Source organism: Anabas testudineus, chromosome 18 (assembly GCF_900324465.2).
Source record: "Anabas testudineus chromosome 18, fAnaTes1.2, whole genome shotgun sequence".
NCBI lineage: Eukaryota > Metazoa > Chordata > Actinopteri > Anabantiformes > Anabantidae > Anabas > Anabas testudineus.
In genome coordinates, this window is record NC_046627.1 from 22,367,856 (window position 1) to 22,387,907 (window position 20,052).

The 20,052-nt window shown below is 39.2% G+C and overlaps 1 protein-coding gene across 2 annotated transcripts; it reads right to left on the minus strand.

Annotated features, from left to right (window-relative positions):
* Positions 1–142: 142 nt before the first annotated feature.
* On the minus strand, positions 143–18,091 carry LOC113157466 (adenylate cyclase type 2-like). Of its 2 annotated transcripts, none has more exons than XM_026352975.1 (26): positions 17,827–18,090; positions 14,771–16,020; positions 12,906–13,103; positions 12,643–12,804; positions 11,914–12,063; positions 11,121–11,275; positions 10,644–10,755; positions 10,405–10,532; positions 9,536–9,694; positions 8,944–9,103; positions 8,574–8,744; positions 8,378–8,409; positions 7,864–7,917; positions 7,527–7,590; positions 6,832–6,929; positions 6,632–6,716; positions 6,128–6,265; positions 5,931–6,005; positions 5,049–5,233; positions 3,392–3,476; positions 3,099–3,257; positions 2,657–2,803; positions 2,455–2,562; positions 2,185–2,299; positions 1,821–1,945; positions 143–1,684 (listed from the first exon to the last, which is right to left on the minus strand). In XM_026352975.1, exons 2-26 carry the CDS (start codon positions 15,689–15,691, stop codon positions 1,550–1,552), a joined length of 3,921 nt encoding a protein of 1,306 aa, XP_026208760.1. In that variant the 5' UTR covers positions 15,692–16,020; positions 17,827–18,090; the 3' UTR covers positions 143–1,549. The 2 variants fall into 2 exon arrangements, with proteins under 2 accessions (XP_026208760.1, XP_026208759.1); XM_026352974.1 differs by having other exon boundaries at positions 1,550–1,684; positions 14,771–16,016; positions 17,827–18,091.
* Between the last annotated feature and the right edge of the window lie 1,961 nt (positions 18,092–20,052).

Below are 20,052 nucleotides of genomic sequence, written 5' to 3' on the forward strand. Positions count from 1 at the left end.
GACCAATAGCAAGTGCGGAAAGTTTAACGGGGGCGTGACACGAGCCAATCAGCGGCCCCTGTGGGCGTTGCCGAGAGTGGGGGGAAATTCCAGAGTTGTTGATAGGTGAACGTAGGAAGCTGGTTAACATCAACACATGAGAGCTGGTGGTTTCTGTTTATTATCTTATAAATAGGTTAGAAAAATATTTCTATATAACAGCTGGGTTTACATCCACAACTCACAATCAGCCCTCACAGTAATGTGTATTTAAAAAGAAAGGGAAAATATTCTGTGTGCATTCAACATTGGATTGTAATACAGAATTCCCTTCGTGAGTACAAGAAATTAGAAAGTGCAATGTCAAATGTGCGTTTTCTGAGTTTTCATGGCACAAACACACCATTATGCTTGGGTGCAAACATGTTACAGCATATATATAGTGTCAGTAGTGGGCAGCAGAGAATAAAAGATCACAACTTCAATGTATTAAATCGCTTCTGTTTCAGCTGTGAATGAAAAGATCCCGTTTTTGTTTGTGATACCTTAAACAAATTAACATCTACTTCTATTTGTTTATCCATACAAAATTAAGGTTGATTTTCCTATCCATGTTGCCTCATTAAAATCATTGTGTGGGGAGGAATAGTTTAAACTATCCAGGATTTCATAATAAAAGCACAGATAAAGGACAAGATAAAGGACTTTTTTTCTTTCTTATGCCATGATTCATCTTGAAGCACTTTGGAGATTAGGACTATGACATTTAAAGACACAAAATATTCTGTAAGGACATTGTTACACACAAACTGTTTAAACTTAAATAAAAACTGAGATAAAAAGGTTTTTTTGTAACTTATGAAAAACAATATGGAGTGAAAAACATTCATGTAAACAGCACAGCTTTTTGGCTTATGTGAGTCATAAGCTACTTCTACAATATCCTTCATAAAACATTCTTTGTGCATCTAATATGATATCTTATTTTTGCCAATAGAGTAACCATAAACATTGATTATTAAATAGACATGCATACAATTCAGCCATGGTAAGTGTACCAAAAAAGCGTCATTCATATTATAAAGTATGTTTTCAGAACAATACAATGAGAAGGGCGTGATTAGGACTCAAGACACATAATACAGACACAGTGCAAACACATTAAGTAACATGGCTGACCATTTAGTAGTCCATGTCTAGAAAGCTCAGGGCCTTCAGTTGCCAGTTGTAGTCTCGATGTCTTCATGTAGCCGGTCAGAATTATATTTAGTGTCTTCTACGAAAGACAAAGGCAGCTCTGTGGTGGATGCAAATGATCATAAACAGGAGGTTTACCCGTTTATGATCATTACAAACTAAGGTAAACATGCAGCAATATTTTCAAGTCACGTCCTCTGTGGCAGCCGTGATGAGTCGTGTAGTGTTACTGTAGGTTAATTGCAACAGTTCACAATGTTAACCCACGAGTACATCAGGTTATTCAAAACAAACAATAACAAATATTTACAGCTTATGTTTGAATCCAGTCTGAGTGTTAACTTGAAGTTTGTTTAGTATTTGTCTGTGGAGGTCAGAACTGAGGAGATGATTGGTCTGTGTTAACAAAATAGGTGGTGAGCTCTCCTTTTCCCTTGACGTTGACTACTCCTCTGAGAGTGACACTGTATCCCACACTCTGGACCACCTCTGCTGTCTCCTCCGTCACCTGAGAGCAAAGAGAGACACCGACAGTGAGAACAAGTAAAATTATTATTTCTCAAGTTATTTGCCCCCCCATTTATCCATCTCTGCTCTAAAAGCTAGGAAAAGGAACTACCCCTCTTCAGCTCTTTTCCTCTGACCTGTATCTTGTCCAGCACTCCTGTGCTATCCATCCTGCTAGCCACGTTAACAGAGTTCCCCCAGATATCATACTGAGGTTTATGAGCTCCAATCACCCCAGCAATAACTGGACCGTGGTTTATTCCTGAAAGCAAAGTATAAAGGATAGGTTCCAGGGAAAATATTATCACTTGAAACTACTTCCTTGGTGCAAGGATGACAGTCGAGCATGTGCCCTGGAAAATAATACAGTTTAAAAAAAAAAGAGAAAAAAAACTTTTCTTGTAAGATTCAGTTATTTGTTAATACTTGTCTAGATGTTTAAAAAAGAAAACAAATCATTGATTTTAAGCACTGACATTTAATCGTCTTAAACAGACTCACCAATCCTCAGTTTGAAGCTGTTGAAAGAATGTGTGTTGATAAGCTCCAGTTTTCCCATCAAAGCAATGGCAAACTCCACCATGGCACGCACATGACTGTAGGTCATCTCACATTTCTATAGGGGGAGCCAGAGATCATGCTAATGTAAGACAGGGTATTCCAACTGGGTTAAAGTATTTTATTCTGATATAGTTCATCTTTTGCAAAACATCATAAAAATATATAGACATTTGTACATGGAGTGTTTAAATAGATTTATGGGAAGCAAACCTTTTGTTCATCCCCTGGAGGTGAGTGTGTCAGTCCCGCAGCAGCCATGTACGTACTGCCAATAGTCTTAATCTTCTCCACTGAAGAGAATTTGGGCTTTGAGAGAAGCTGAGGAGGAGGAGCAAGAAGAAAAGGAGGAAAAACAGAGGTCAGAGACTAAATTACACACTGACAGTACTCAACAGCCCCTTCTTCCTCATACCTCATCAAAGTCTGCTATGATCTCGTTGAGGAAGCGTAAGCACTCCAGACCGTCCCTGTTTTCGCTGCTCTCAGTGTAAAACTCCTTGAACTGAGGCACTGAGGCGAACATCACACACACACAGTCATATGACTGGCTGTACAGATACTAAAACAAAGGAAACATAACAAATGTTTTGAACTCTGCTTCCAAATTTCAACATAATTTGAACCTGTTTAGTTAGTTTACATTTTTCTCCAAGGTTTCACGCTATAATGATCTGAAACAATAACATAAATGCTTTGTTTATTTTGAACAAACCATTTATGGGTCTTTACATGTTTCTTTACACATCTCTACTTTGATTTAGGGCAAATATGCAAGTCTCCTTATTGACATGAGTGTGTCCAGTATGGGTAATAAATATGCACAGCACAACTCTGCTGTGTTTTGTTTTCTCTACCTGGTTACGAACAGTTTTGCCCATGAAGATGGAGGCAACGTGGAGCGGCAGGACATTCTGCAGGAGGAGTCTGTTGACGTTCTCCACGGTCTCCATCTCGTCTCTTTCCATCTGGAAACATTTCTCCAGCAGGAAATCGACACGGCAACCGAGCTCATCCTGAGAGAGAGTGAGACATTTTACACAAAGACAGATTAACACATTTGGTTTACAGTGTTTAAAAACCAGCACACAGAACTGCATATAATCACACAAAGAGACAAAACACTTGCATCTTTTGTAAACACACACACCTGTCTAGCCAATAAGAGGCATACGATATAAAAGATGACCAGCCAAACCCCGGCCATGATTTGTGGGTCCTTCAGCACACCAAGTCTGTAGAAAAAACAGTATTCACATCTTTAGAGCCATATTCTTACTTTATCTGGACTAGTAAACAACTAGTCTCTCTTTTCTTCTTCCATTACATAATTCCACAGAAAAGAGTGTCTTATGTCTCACAGTGAATAGACCAGTACTTCAAGAGCTATAGAAAGCTCTTGAATAAGTGATGGTGGTCTGAAACTTCAGACAAGTATTCACAATCTGGACTGCCGAATGGTGGACAAAAGGCAGGAAACTCAACACCTCAGCTGACCAAGAAAGACGGTGTGATGAATACAGGGAGCGGTGAATGTATGTGAACAAATGGAAAGTGAACTTTAGCAGGATTACTAGGAGCCTGTGTTAACAAGCTTGAACAAATATTTATATTCATGTCTGCAAAATGTTCATACATCTTATTTTTAGCTGTTTGTCTATTAATACAATGTAATATATACAGAATTGTACATCCTGTAAAGTACCTAAGGGAATAAACATAATGTTAAGTGTTGTCAGTAAATTTCACACAACACACTGCAATACATTATATACCAGGTTAGCGTCTAATGCTAATAACACCAGCTTTCTACAGATAAACATCTGTGAGGCACAAGCACATCATCATTTTTCATTAATCTGTTGGCTCTTTTTTCCCGTCTTTAATTGATGTTGGAGAAACCGATCACAACAATTTCCAAGAGCCCAGTCAAGTTTACATCTTAAAGAATAAGTTATGTCATTTTCTAAATGAATCATTTTCAGTATTAAACCCAAATGCAACTTTTAATGACTACTATAGCCACTTTCTGAATTTGCAAATCAGGTTTATATTCAAGTACATCTAGTGGAACTAATCAAACCCTTAGTTGCATCAGGAAGGAAGCTATCGAGGGCTGCAAACAGATTTCAGAGGAGATAGATAGAGAAAAACCCTTGAGTGACTGCAAACGTCCTGCAGCAAGTCCTCGTGGCAACAGCCTTCGAGGTTTCATTTTGCAAAGTAAAGCACATACTAAATGCTAAATGTTTCCTTGCCAGGACTCCAAGACGTATGCCACCACTGACCCAAAGCACAAGAAAAGTCGTCACCAATATGATTAAATTCATATAAATAAGCCATAATTGTTTTGGGGATTCTGTTCTGTCGATTTCGTTTCAACTTTTGGGACCTATGCATCAGTGATATGTCTGGAGGAAGCATACTCTGAATCAAACACTCGTTTAAATCAGCTTAACAACTATTGTAGGAAACGGAGAGGATCTTTTACAACATTTTAACTTGTTACCATCCAGCAAAATAAAAGATTAAAACAATTTAGTTGTTTTCACAAATTGCTTATCCGAAAAATGTATAGAATTTTTTATACTCTTGAAAATGATTCTGCTAAATCCTGCTTTTCCTAATGGACCTCAAATCACACACTTTGAACTGTTCAAGGCTAGATGAATCAAGCAACCCTCTGTTGTTTTTTACCCCTCAGGTCTCTAGAGCTCTATCTGTATATAGTCAGAGCTAGTGTCTGCTACTGTTTACTATTCAAAATACTGGTCAGGTACAAAAAGCTACACTGAAGTGCAACTCACTCTGTGTTGTTGTTGTTGTTGTTAAGGAGGCTGATAAGGCAGGAGGATCTCGGATTAAACACATAGAGGAAGAGGGCCAGGTAAACCACGACAGCCATGGTGAGCAGCAGTGCCTTCACAGACAAGCACGTCCTGACGAACACAACCACTCCCAGCATGGCAAGCAGGCAGCAGTACAGGTAGTACTGGATATTTGAACAGAAAGGTAGATGGGAAGTAAAATATGTGGGTTATGACACAGTAAGTATAAGGTTTTATCTTTTTCTGAATATATGCTACAAAAGCCACCTACACTCCATAAAATATAGAGACACACATCTGGAAACCAGTGGTCAAACAGTTGTGATATTTTGATAAAGAAAAGGTTGCTCCATCTATAAAGTAAATACCACAACTTTGGTTGGTTTATTGATATGCTGCCAACACAACCATTTTTGTTTACTCCTCCAGTTCCTCAATTTTCTGCATTTTACCTTTTAAATGTCAGCTTTAATTCTGTCAGCTTTAATTGTGTATGCTAGTATGTTGAACTAATCTAAAGTGTACACATTTTTCTTTTGTTTTGTTTTGGTGTTCTATGTGTGTGTATCTAATGTAAGTTCTTGTGGCTGTGAAAAGTGACATCTGAACATAGGTTATGTGCAAAAATCTAAAATATTTCTACATTTCAATGGAGAGAGTCACTACTGCCTTTGCAAAGGATGACAGGGTGGTTTAACAAATGCTGTGTTACATTCAGTTCAGTAAAAGACAAGTGTTGGCCTGAGTTACTTTAGTAAAATTTAAGACTAAACAGTGAAAACAATGCTAAATCTAAAAAAGCATCCATATAATACATACAAAAAGAAAACAATTCTGAAATGTTCTTTTGGAGCTACTCACAGGCTCATTGTAGAGTTTCAGACGTTCCAGCTCTGTCTGGTTGGTGGACGTGCAATTGTTTCCAGGTTGGAAGAACTGAAAAGAAAGAAACAAATGAAAAATAAAATTTACAGAACAAACAAATGAACCAACATACGAATGACATAGAATGAAATACAAAAGGAGATGATGGCAAAATTAAGAAGAAGGGAACTTACTAAGTTTAGGATAGCCATTAGCAATGTGATGAGCGCACAGAGAATGACTACAAAGAGCCGGAGTGCTGCCCTGGTGGAAACGCCGCGGGACAACCCCGATATCCAGGTGACACCTGAAGGAATCTTTGAGCGCCATTTCTAAGTCAAAAAACATGCACATATATTGCAAACATGCTGAGGTTTACTGACATGGCTTTTTCCATTGTATATCCCTGTGCAGCTGTTACATGACTGTCTGTGACTGTACAGTTACTGTTATTACTGTGACTGATTACATATTTCTGCAAATTGATTTTCATACAACACTAGAACAACGAGTAACATAATACTACTGGGAACACACTGTAGGACTCCATTATATTTTTCAGTAATGACCTCAAGTTATTTATTTGCCATCTTTTATTCATGATGACATGATATTGCTTGAAGCCAGACCCAGATAAAATAAGATCACTTGCTTACACAAAATGTTTCTATAAACATACCAGCAGTGTGTTTATTTACCTCTAAGTATCCGGTGAACGCAATAGACAGAATCAGCACAAGTACAGGGAAGGTTGCACCATAGGATACAGCCATCTCAAAGTTCCTGGGAGGGGGGAAAATGTATAATTTAGACGATTCATTTCTAATTAAATATTGTTTTTTGGGTGGTTATGCAAGAACTTGGGATTATTTATGAATTTTCCCTAGATGTTACTCACTTTTTCGATATAAGCATCTGGGTGGTAAAAAGAGTTACAAAGACCAAAGTATTGCAGCTGATAGACTGGTGCAAACCCTTCACCTCTGAAAGACGGAACTAGAAAACAAATAGCACAGATATATTCAAAAAGTAAATACCACAACTTTTGTAAAGTTTATTTAGTTTGTTGATATGCTGCAAACAACACCATATTTGTTTACTGCTCCAGTTACACAGCTGCCATAAATATATTTCGACTATGCCTCGATTTTCGGCATTTTACCTCTGTATAATGGATTTAAATGTCAGTTTTAAGTCTGTCAGCTTTAATTTAAGGGTTTGCTTGAAATAATGGACAAACCTTTTTACAATTATAACCATTTATATTCCCGAAATACTAAAAACAAGAGCACAACAAACCATTTTCAGTGAGTTAAAGAAACAACCTTGAGGGACAGACAAAGACTTAAAGGGATCATTGAAACTGACTAACATCTGCGTTAAAACATTGAACAAACACAAAACATTTAATGTTTTCAATTTAGGATAGTCAGCACTTAAAGCTCATATTGACTGCTTCATTTTTAATCAATGGCAATGATGAAAATTGCATAGGTCAGTGTCAAAATACAGCATATATATTTTACTGTAACAAAAGCACAAAATATATAAAAAAGTGCATGATATCATGCTTGTACCCAAAATGCAAACTACCTGCTTCTCCAAGTTCAGGTCATTGAATAGCAGAGTCAAACAGTTGAGCTTCTTCGCCCTCCTCCTGAACAAAACATGTAAAGAAGGATGATAGACGATGAGCAGTCAGTGGAAACTAAAGAGTGAAGATTAAAGAGTTTCATCCCAAAATAAGAGGAATGGTTACAGGAAAACATCAGAGAGATCTGACAACAAAATGAGGCAGGATTCCACAGAGTCACTGAACTGGACTGTTTTCACCCACATCCATTTGGTAATAAAGTTGTCTTTGTTACATCTGTGACTGTCTGCCAAGAGTTGAAAAATGATATGTGTCTGAAATTTAATGACAACTTACCCTGCTATGTCCACTGTGTCCAATGATCCCCTAACATTATTATCCACAAACAAACTGAAACAAAACAGAAACACATTAGACACAGATTTATCCAGAGCAATATAATCCTGATTCAACTGCTAATAAAGCAAAAGATGAATAAAATAATGCTGGTAGGCTGTGTGTTAGAAGCATGTTTACCTCGAATGACTGACTTCACTATAGTTTCAAGAGCTGCACGTTATAGTCTCATTCTACTTCTGGTTCTGCTTTGGTATGTACAAGCTGGAGTGGGTCAACTAAACTAAGACCTCCATACTACGAGCAACCAGGTGACATCATCTGAACTGAAAAGGTTCAGATGAGAGTTTTTCAGCTAGAAGCAGAAAGTGGAAGGCAGATGGAAGTTTAACAGCATTTATTTGCTATTAAACTACAACCACAGGAAGCAGGGAAATAAATGAAGTTGTCTTTTAAGATAACCTTAGGTTTAGCATGTTTTTTTCTCATGCTTTTAATATCTGTGGAAACTTACCTGGAGGGATGGTTCTGCAGATGTAGCCTTTCCTGAAGCAAACATACACACATATTATTAATGAGCATGGTCACACATCACCTCTTTAAAATATATAAAACAGAATATATGATCAAACGCTGAAGAGAGATACATAGTTAACACTATGAATAAAATCATACCACAAAATGAAGATGACAGAATGACAAATACGTACTGCAGATATCTGTGTGTTTACAGCATTGGGGGCCATGATCGGAGTCTTTGCAGATGTAGCATCATGGTTGTTTAGGCCTGAGAATGGTTGAATACTCCGCCAGGTCTGCATATACTGAGACATCCGGACTGATGCACGCTTATTGGTCTCACCTGATGCAAGACTGTTGGGCTGAAATAAAGATAGATATACTGTATTTAGATTTAGGTTTTTCTTCAGATTATTATTCCATCAGTCATTTGTTTCATGCCCCTCTCTAACAAAAGAAAAAAAAAAGATACATTTAAATTTTAGAGGCACAAAAACAGAAAAAAGTTATCATGTACCTGTAACATGTAGTTAACAAAATAAAAACTAACGAATAACTTACCAATTTGGCCCTCCTAGAGATTCCGTCCTGTTTGTGGGGGTCAATCACCAGGTAGGTTTTCCTTTCTTTCAGAAGAGGATTGCGACTTCCTCCTTCCCCGTCCTCCACTTGGTACTCGCCATTTAAGTGCTGCAGTGTTTCCTCTGTGATGTGGACTCGCCTATAATAATAATAATAATAATAATAATAATAATAATAATAATAATAATAATGACGTTAATAATATAAAATTTATAATAATAATAAAAAGGGTCCAAAAAGATGGCGTCGGGGAGGTCAGCTGCCATCTTACCTGCTCTGACTCTTTCTTTGTACATATTACTTCTTGCTTTTATTTTTTTTTTCTATTACAACAGCCTGCACTGTGTTATATCGTATGTGACAGGCAGATACTCACAAATATTGGATCAGCGCATTTCATTGTACACTGTTATATGTACATTTGTGCATATGACAAATAAACTTATCTTATGATACAGAGAGGAAACAAAAACTTACCTTATTCATAAAACACTAATTTTAATTACAAAAAAAAATTCCATCTACTCATCAGACCTATATTATCCCCATGTGCATATAAAGATTTTCTCACCCGGGAATCCCTCCAGACTCCATGTGGTTGGCTAGCGTAACATCATGTGACCACACGTCGTACTGCCACTTCTGCAAGCCAATGACACCGCAGAGCACGTTCCCAGTGTGAACTCCTACACGCATACTGATGTCAACACCTGTTGCTTCTCGAAGATTACTAGAGAGAAACAAGTGTTTGTGTTTAAATCTGAATATTCGTAACTTTCAAATATATTCTATCCCTCTAACTGAAAATCTAAGCCAATTGAAAATAGTTTGAATTGTATGCATAGCACTAAAAATGATGTAAAAAATAAATAAATGCAGTCCTGAGGATATTTGCATAACAACATCATCTTATTTCACATACATTCAAAGGAACACATTATAATTTCTCTACAGTCGAGCAGTGAAATCGAATTAATGCAATAAAAAAAAAATAATAAAAAAACAGAGAGCAGAATATTTCTACGTTGGATGTGTGTAGTGCAAACACAATATGGAGTCATGAAAATGAGCAGGTAAAAAAAAAAAAAAGAGCTTAATTTACATGTCCATAACTTGTTGCTTCCACATTTTGTAACTGTGTGGTTCTGCTATAAAAGAGATTGTTGTTTCCATTGAATGTGAGTCATTAGAGCCACGAGGAAGTTACAGAGTACAGTAATCTCAGATGCAAATTAGGAGCACTGAAAAGCTTTTATTCCTCTAGCTGGAGGAACAATCAGGTGGGAGGCACCTCAATACATTTTTCTAAAGAAATAACTAACAACAAGTAAGACTGGTCTTATGGCAGAAATACATATAAAATAATTACAGAAAAAGAAAGATAGACCGAGAACACTGGGAGAAAAAATGCCCTAAATCTAAAATTTTAGATGAACTCACTTGATGGCGGTGCACATGTCCAGCCCCATCTGGACACAGTTCCTGGCATGGGAGGGAATGGGATCGGGCAGACCAGATACACAGTAGTAGCAGTCCCCTAAAATTTTAATGCGAAGACACCCGTTTACCTAAAAAGAGACGGCGACAAGAGGATAGAGTGAGACAGGCAGAGTGAAGAACTATCACAACATCTTTGTGTAGAAGATTTTATTTAAGCGTGGATGTACAGATGTGTTCACCTTAGCAATGTCGTCAAACCTCCCAAAAAGCTTGTTTAGCATAACTACCAGCTCTTCCGGTGAGCAGGTACTTGCCAGCTTGGTGAAGCCCACAATGTCTGCATACAGGATACTACAAAGATTGACACACACGTTAATCATATTTTTGTATTGTAAGAGCTTTGAGTAAATCTGACGGCCAATGTAAACAAATACTGTACATAAATACAATGGTAAACAATTACGTCTTTTTAGGTCTCTTCCATTAAACAGATCCTTGTAGAACTAAAACTCGATGACCTTTACAGTATGCATTTTAATTTTAAACCCAAACTAAGATTTCTAATTGAAACTGCAACTTTAATCTCAAATTAATCATCATTAACCAACTAGACATATTACAGCTTAGACAATAATCTTTACTGGACAAGTTTACATCTTGATGTAACCTTTGGATCTTCTATATGACTAAATGTAAATGTCAAGCTAGATCAACACCTGACGTCTTTGTGCTGCCGTATGTAAAGGCTGTGGAAATTGTGGGAAGTGGACTCATTCTCCTTGTCGCTGTCTGACTTGGACAGTCTCTTTATCACCTCCGTTTTCAGCTCCACGGCGATGTACCTCGGCAACACCGATAGGAGAAGCTGCTCCTGTTGCCGAGGAAACAGAAAGGGGTTACAATATGTATTGAGAAAGATGGCGATGGGTTTTGAGACCTGGTACAGTGGCCCACTGAGTTTCTGTCTTACAGAGGTGACAATCTGTTTACAATGGCTGCAAAAGAAAGAGACGGCCATCAAAAGCCCCTTGAAGCGATGTCCTGTTTACTTAGTGGATCACATTTCATCTATTTGTTTACTTGCTGTGAATAGTGTCCATTCGGGTTTGCCTATTCTATGGCTGCTGGGCTTCAGACAAGTGAATGATTAATCTATTGACCTAATAGCCAGACGAGCCAAACCCAGGCTGTCCAGGTAGAGAGTCCTTTAATCAGAATGATTACACATAATGATTTTAAATTCGGTGTACAAGAAACATAAACACAGAAAAGTGGATTTCTATTCTTCTAAACAGCTGCTAAACAAGAGTAAATGAATTTGTCTTTAAGTAGTTCTAGTAACTAAAGAAGTGTAAACATGCTAAATTTTTAATAATGCTTCTGTCATGTCGTTTGATTGCTGAAATTGAGAAATAGAATAATAAAGTAAGAAAAATCTCATAATACAGACTGTTTACAGGTGTACGACTCTTGACTTCTTAATGACTTATATATGTGTTCAATCCTTACCTGCTGATACTTCCTTATTTCCTTCTGGGATCGTATGGAGCTGAATTCTTCTCTCTTCTGGTTGGATTTCCTGAGATCATGCTCGGTCGTCCACAGGTGGAAAATCCCAATGCAGTTCACACACACAAACAGCACGGCATTCGCCACCAGCTGGGAGAGAAACCAGAGGAGAGGAGGTTCTTCTCTTTCTCAATAATGTCCTTGGATTGAGAGCTCAATGTATCAGTGACACTAATTAATCATTCTTCTTACTTGTGTGTACAGTAGTAATTAACCTTATTTTTAAAACTTCTTAACACGTTCTTTCACCTGTTTACTTACTTTACTTACAAATACTGGATTTTGCAGGACCATATTTAGGACTTCTCTGCAAACTGATAATGAAATGGGTTGTGCTGATCATTTGCATCTCTCTCAAGAAGAACTGTAAATGCAGCTGGTCACAAACCCCACAACTGTATTGTGCAGGCTTCACACCTTATTTTAATATGGACATTTTTGGAACATGCAAAACATGCACACCTAAATGGGCAATGATTTGCAAATATCTGCCTAAATTTACATTCAACCTTTAATGTGTGCATCTATTTATTTATTTAAAAAAATAAAATCCATTTCTTACAGGGAGGACTGTACAAATCTGTACAGTGGTGGAGGTGAGCTTAATTATGGCCCTTACATTCAATTTGAATTTTTTTTTTTAATTGTATGTAAACAGCAAACCCTTACCTGTACAACCAAGTCTGGTGTCTCTGGGTTTGTGACAGGGGTGTAGACACTGATGATGATGATGTGTGAAACACTGGTTCCAATGCCAACTATGAGGGCCCAGGTCAGCGATAGAGGCAACACTGTGTACACACTTACCGAGAGGAACAGGAAAAACGCTACCTAAGAAGGTAAGATAGAGGGTGAAGACAGAGAAGAAGTGAATTCAAAGAACGACGCAGAGTAAAAATTACATTCTTGAACAAAAACTACTTCCTTCTCACCTGTTCCCATGCAGCGACAGCTCCTTCAGTGAAAATGAAGACTATAGCAATGACATACAACGTCCCCCAGACAAACAGGGCCAGGGCTCCTCCACAGCGCCTCACCGTGGCCAGCCAGGGCAGGCAGACAAGGAGGACAGCGCTCATACACAAGACCACGCCCAGCACGCCCAGAGCACCTACATGGACTTTCGGGTCCTTTGAAGAAATGGGCAAGACAGACTGATCAGTGCATTGGTGACTATTTAACTAAGTAATTAACACATGTCAAAGCTTAAAAACATATTCAAATGATTCTGTATTATCCTTTATCCTTATTCTTTCTACTGCTGCATAGATGCTGTGTGTGAATTAAAGAAATGTCATTAGCACACATATCAAGAGGTAAAGGAGAAGTTCATATTAATAAACATTAACAAGACATTGTCCCATTTTGACACAGCGGTCTGTGCAACACTAAGAGGACCAAAATTAAAAGGCATCATCACATATAAAATCTTCTATGGGAATTTCTGCAATGAACAACTAGCAATACTGCTGGGTTTTTTCTCTTTTAATCACTAAAAATACTAGTCTATAAACAAATTAAGTATTAGTAAATTCAACAAGTTTGTTTTGTGTCATATCATACAGCAAATACTCCAATTTAAATCATTATCTTCTTAACTAATTACAGTTATTTATCGATTCTGCACAAAATGATGGATAAAACTGGTAAAAGAAATTGTCAAACTGGTGGTACAAGGTTTAGTCTGTTAAGTAAAAAATATTCAAAAATGTCCATCATTAAATCTCTCAGCATTGAGCTACAGCTTGAGGTGATTTTTTAAATTTATTTGACCAGATTTTACTATGATATACAATGAAAAAGCATCACATCCTCACAATTGAAAAACTGCAACCAGGGATTTGGTTTGAAAATTTAATAAATTATTGTTGATTCATCTTCTGTTCATGAACTAATCAAATAATTGACAAATAGAGTTTTACAGAGGGAGGCACTTTGGTCTTGTACTTTTTAAAGAAGTTAGGATAAGCGAGTTGCCTGCCTGACAAAACTATACCTGAAAGCACACAGTTTGTAATCAAATAACAGACTGAATATAAAAGATCACTTCCGTATAAGTACGTGACTTGCAGCTGGACTTGATCTGGGTCACAGGAGTTTATTATACTGTAAGATAAAAAATGTCATGACACAGGTTTCTTCGTTGGAGTTCCAAGCAGAAGCGATTACATTAAACATTATGTATTGGCTGGAAGAGCCTGACTAAGCTATTGACTGTTTTCATGCATGCAGCTGTTCTGTGGAACGGTGAAGGCATGAAACTCGTCTTTCTAATCAAAACACAAGAATGTTGCTGTGTTTTGGAAGAACAGGTTTTTTTTGCTGTATTTCCTTATTTAAGTTGGTTGTAAAAGTAGCAAATGTCCTTGTTCACAATGTCTACACTCATGCAGTGGAGATGAACTACAAAGATACTATAATCGCCTCTTTTGTTTCTCTTTCTCTGAGATATGCCATATATCCATCAAAAACACGACTGACTCTTATAATACAATAACATATTGGAACATATCAGTGTGTGATACATCAATTCAAAATCACCATTACAGCTAGAAACACTATTTAGTAGTTTAGCAGTTTTGCTAAATTACACAGGGGCGCAAATAATCAAATAGCCAAGCACAGAAAAAATAACTGTATCGCCATTTTGTCCAACTAATAGTGAAAAATCCTAATGATTTAGAGTTTACTATACCTGTTAATATAATATATATATTACCTTATATTATAAAAGAGGAGTACCAAGGCTGAAACACTTAAGAAGCTGTAAATTAGTGAATGTTTGGTGCTTTCTCACCCTTGTAGTGGGGATGACAATGATGACAGTCACACAGAAGGCCAAAGACAGCACCAGTCCAGACACCATTGCAGGAGTTTCTTCCACACACTGCAGAAAAGCCCTGTGGACCGCCTGGTAGCAGCAACACATGCCCTCTTTCACACTGCGTCTGGACCGTGTGCTTCGTCTGTCTTCGTCTCTGTCCACTTCTTGCATCCACCTGACATCAATGCTGTTTCTTATCTGGACAACTTGAGATTTGACGTCGGGCAGTGAAGATGAACTGCCACTGACAGAGTTTTCTAGTTTTGTTTTAACACTCGAGTGTGTTTTGGAATCGTCTCTGTTGCCATCTTGGCTATTTCTGGTGGTTTTGTGAGAATGGGGTTCAGGATTTTTCATTTCAAAGGTGCTTCCATTGAAATCCGATAATGTTTCACCACAGAGTTCAGAGCTGAAACTAGTGGAAGCGTGACCAGGGCTGGTTTCTGCGCTGCTGTAGTCTGAGTCATTGCAGCCATTCGTTTGTGATAAAGAAGAAGAAGCCGTACCCGTTTCCCTCAACAAAGAATTAGGCTTGAGAGGGCCGGGGGCCTGTGATGTTTTCGCCACACCAACCTGTACAGAAATCTGGGATTCCCCGAGTCCCGACTGACTCCCAACAGTAACATTGCCTGCATTTAAAAAGGCTTCATTCTTGTTTGTTGTGCTGGGATTTCCTTTCAAAATGTTAACGTTACCGCGTTGTGTGATTTGTTTCACGTCACCTGTTGTTTGTCTGACTTCGTCAAGCTCCAAGGTGTTGCCTCCAGCACTTCCGTGCTCGTCATCACTGCAGACAATTACAATCTCTGGCACTAAAGACTCTTTAGGTGCTTCTTCACCAGGACTTCCCTCACCCAGAAATCCTTGTGACTCATCAGGCATTGTGACGTGCATGAGCGTGGGGGATCTTGCCGTCTCTCAGCTTGTCACTTTGCCTTTTCTTGGTGTCTGCCTCTGTCAGCTTGTCTACATGATAAACACAAGCTAGAATAGCGTTACTTGTTACTATCTTTTCTTGTTGGGAGTTCAGATTAAATTCACTAAAGATAAAAAAAAATAGAAATTCTCCACAGAAGGTCCAGCTCCTCTGTTTTGAGCGGTCCACTGTTTGTCTCCGAAGTTAAATACAGTCCCAAAGATCATTGATTAGGACTCTTGCACCATATTGATGCATATTCTCCATTGACGAGCCCTAATCCGTATTTGCTGGAAGAGCCATCTGCCTGTCAAAGAACAATTTGAAGATTAGAAAGATTCAGCGTACAACTACAACAACAACAACAACAACAACAACAACAACAGAAATAAACAAAGCTCTGCACTTGATATTTTATGCTTGAGCTTGGAGACCTTCCAAGTTCAATACTGGCACTAAGGAGGTTCTACCTGAGCATAGTCTTTACGCCATTTAACAAAATTCTTCTAGCTATTTCCTATTGTGCAACAAACCCGTTAGTCAAGCTACAAGCTCTTCTGCAGCAGCACACACTCCTGGCGAGCACCGACTCACGCTATTCAGGTGTGTACTGGAATGACATGTCAGCAACGCACCCAGTGCACATTAAGAACATTTTTTTTCCAGTCACCGCCTACATTCAGTGGTTAACTCCAATTTGCCTCTCTCTTGCTTTCCTCTTTTGCCTATTGTTCCCTCTCAGCTGACAAAAACACAAGTGTTTATTACTTTTGCTCACAGATCAGTCCACTGTCCACTATTAGTGAGCCAACATCTAGGCTGCCTTCCTCATACCTGATCTGATCCAATGTCACCATTCACTCTGGGATTAAAACTGTCTTTTTAATCTGTCTCCTCTGCTATAGGTACATCTGATCCAATCCCAGAGTCATTGAGGGATTATACAGAAATTCATTTAATTTATTTGCTCAGCCTGACTCAGACTAACACACTGTGCCCTTTTACATTAAATAACAATAATCTGTTTCTTCTGTATTATTCTACAAACGACTGAATTTCTGAAAGACACTTATATGGCACAAATAACAATATATTTTTTTGTTCCTATTAGTGAGAATGTCCCTTTTCCCTGTCTGCTGGTTTCACTACTCTGTTCTGACTGAAAAAGATGAGGGGGTTTCCAAAACCAGCATAGTGCTCTCAAGGCCTAAATCAAACCAACCCTAATTTATATACAGTGACTTGTGTATTAGAGGTGAACCTGTCTTTTAAAGATTACAATAATGTAAAGAAATCAATATATATGGTCACAGTTAAATCTACAATAGATGATCAATCATAACAACACAGAAATCTCCTGTTGCAGAACTCTGTGACCTTACAATCATCAAATATTACTGATTAATCAATATGGTAACTTCTCATTTAATTCAATTGTTTCTGTCTAAATGTTAGAAAAGAGCAAAACTTCACACACCGAAGTGAAATCATTATATTTGAGAGGATGCAACCAGCTGCACCCGGACAAGTACATATCACATGAAGTGATTATTGGACTATTTGTTTGAACTGAAAAATGACACATGTGAGTCCATTTCTTCAGTGATTCCAGTAAAAACATGCGTTTCTCATGCAACACTCCTTCCACTTTAGTTTATTTATTTATTTTTTTGAACTCATTGGGTCAAACAAAAAAACCTGTCCAACCACACATTTCGAGTACAGACAATACATATCCAACGGTGACTGAGGAAACTATGATGTTATCAGCACTGGGTTAAAAAATAAATAAAGGGTTAACAAAGCTATCTTTAAGATCTAGCCAGCTGTCTGTGAGCTGTTACGGGAGATGGGAGCAGGTATAAGCCCAGAAGTCACTTGAATAATCAGCTACTTAGCGAACTAAACACGCAACAAACTAGTTCACGGTCACATTAGCACTTAAAACTACAGCTTAAAGTTATGTTTGTCAGGTTTGTCAGGTTTCGTATATTTTATTTCTGAACTTCTGAACGACAATAAACTGTTTTCCTATGTTTTCAGTGTAAACTGCGCTCTTCTAGTTTCACTGAGGTCAGTTCAGTTCACTCGTTAATTAAGAGAAATAACCCACCGGGTCTGGAGCTCTCACCGCACACACTGGACCATGAACGCGTCTCCGTCCGGTTTAACGTCAGTTCACACGGTTTTGTCGCTCAACTTCCTCCGTCAGAGCGACAGCAACAAAAAAACTTCACCTTCTACGAGCGAGGGAAACGTCAAAAAGCTCCACTTTTCAGAAAGAGACGCTGGAAAGTCTGCGCCTGGCTTTACGCACCAGAGACTGGACCCAGTGCGAGCGTGAGACAGGTGAGTGCGGGGACGCGCGCAGGCGGGCACGAGCACGCGTCGCGCTGGTCCAGCTCTGGAAACAGGAGGAGGAGGAAGAGGAGGAGGAAGAGGAAGAGGAGGAGAAGGAGGAAGAGGAGGAGGAAGAGGAGGAGGAAGAGGAGGAGGAGGAGGAAGAGGAGGAGGAAGAGGAGGAGGAGGAGGAAGAGGAGGAGGAGGAGGAAGAGGAGGAGGAAGAGGAGGAGGAAGAGGAGGAGGAAGAGGAGGAGAAGGAGGAAGAGGAGGAAGAAGAGGAGGAGGAAGAGGAGGAGGAAGAGGAGGAGAAGGAGGAAGAGGAGGAGAAGGAGGAAGAGGAGGAGAAGGAGGAAGAGGAGGAGGAAGAGGAGGAGAAGGAGGAAGAGGAGGAGAAGGAGGAAGAGGAGGAGGAAGAAGAGGAGGAAGAGGAGGAGAAGGAGGAAGAGGAGGAGGAAGAGGAGGAGGAAGAGGAGGAGAAAGAGGAAGAGGAGGAGAAGGAGGAAGAGGAGGAGAAGGAGGAAGAGGAGGAGGAAGAGGAGGAGAAGGAGGAAGAAGAGGAGAAGGAGGAAGAAGAGGAGAAGGAGGAAGAAGAGGAGAAAGAGGAGGAGAAGGAGGAAGAGGAGGAAGAAGAAGAGGAGGAAGAGGAGGAGAAGGAGGAAGAGGAGGAGAAGGAGGAAGAGGAAGAGGAGGAGTTGGAGGAAGATGAGGAAGAAGAAGAAGAGGAGAAGGAGGAAGAGGAGGAACAAGATAGGGAGCAGGAGGAGGAAGAGTACTGGGGGGTGAGAAGGAGGGGGAGGAAGAGGAGGAGGATCAAGAGGATGATGATGAAGGGCCGGTACACAGCCACAGGGACATTAACACAACAGGCCCAACAGGCAGGTAGGCCCCGCCCCTCCCGTAGAGTGAAATGTTAGGGGTAAATATGGAGATAACATTGTTTTATTCATCCCTGACAAAATCAACAGAGCGGGATCATCAAATTCTCTCTGTGTTAGCAAGTAAATAAATCTCTGACTTCCTCTGATCAAGATGTTTGTTTCTCTCTCCTCTCTTTGTGCCCACTCAGTCATTTTTCAAATCCAACATCTTTATTGGTGTAGTAGGAAAAACATTTTACAGCATCTGCAAACACACACACACACACACACACACACACACACACACACACACACACACACACACACACACACACACACACACACACACACACACACACACACACTTATAGCGGCACAGCTGCAGGTTTTAGTACCAGATGAAAGCCTTGTGCAGGTCACCAGTGCAGAGGGGCAAAGTGCCCAAACTCGTGCGATGTGGGAAAATAAATCATATATGGGATATAATATAAAGTAGTAAAAGTTAAGCCACTAATGCTGTTTTACATCTTAAAAACCTTTACTTGCCTTTTCTGCGTCAAGAATTAGAGGTTTGCACTCTCTCAGTGCAAAACAAAGGGAACGAAGCAGATATATAACAAAGAGAATGATCTGGATACGATGCCAGTCAGTCTGCAAGAGCAACATTGCTACGTAACAAAAGCAAGCAACTAAACAAACAGTCGAGAGACATTTGGTCTTGTGCCGTCAGCTTCTGTTAATGTCGTTCTGTCTTTGGTACAATGTGGCAGTGATTTGTACCCACCTGTAAACGAAAGTGCAACTGCAACAGTATGAAGAAATGAAACTGCAAATGTTACAAGTCACTCAAAGACCATCTGTCCATCTGATTTCTTGTAACTTTGTGAAAAGACAATCTAGACAGCCTTTGTGTTATGTGGCGAGCTAGAGCTCTTTCATCACAGTGAGTCAGTGAACAGAAGTTCATCTGTCACCAAACCTGTACAAAAAGCACTTGTGCACCTCAAATGTCAGGTATTACTCTAAATGCTGTTAAGCCATCCATAGCATTGCCCTGGTGCATGCTGAGCAGCCTTTAACAACACTGTGACTTACAGTATAAAGTGCCACACCTCTTCTGTTGATATCCTGCTGCTACC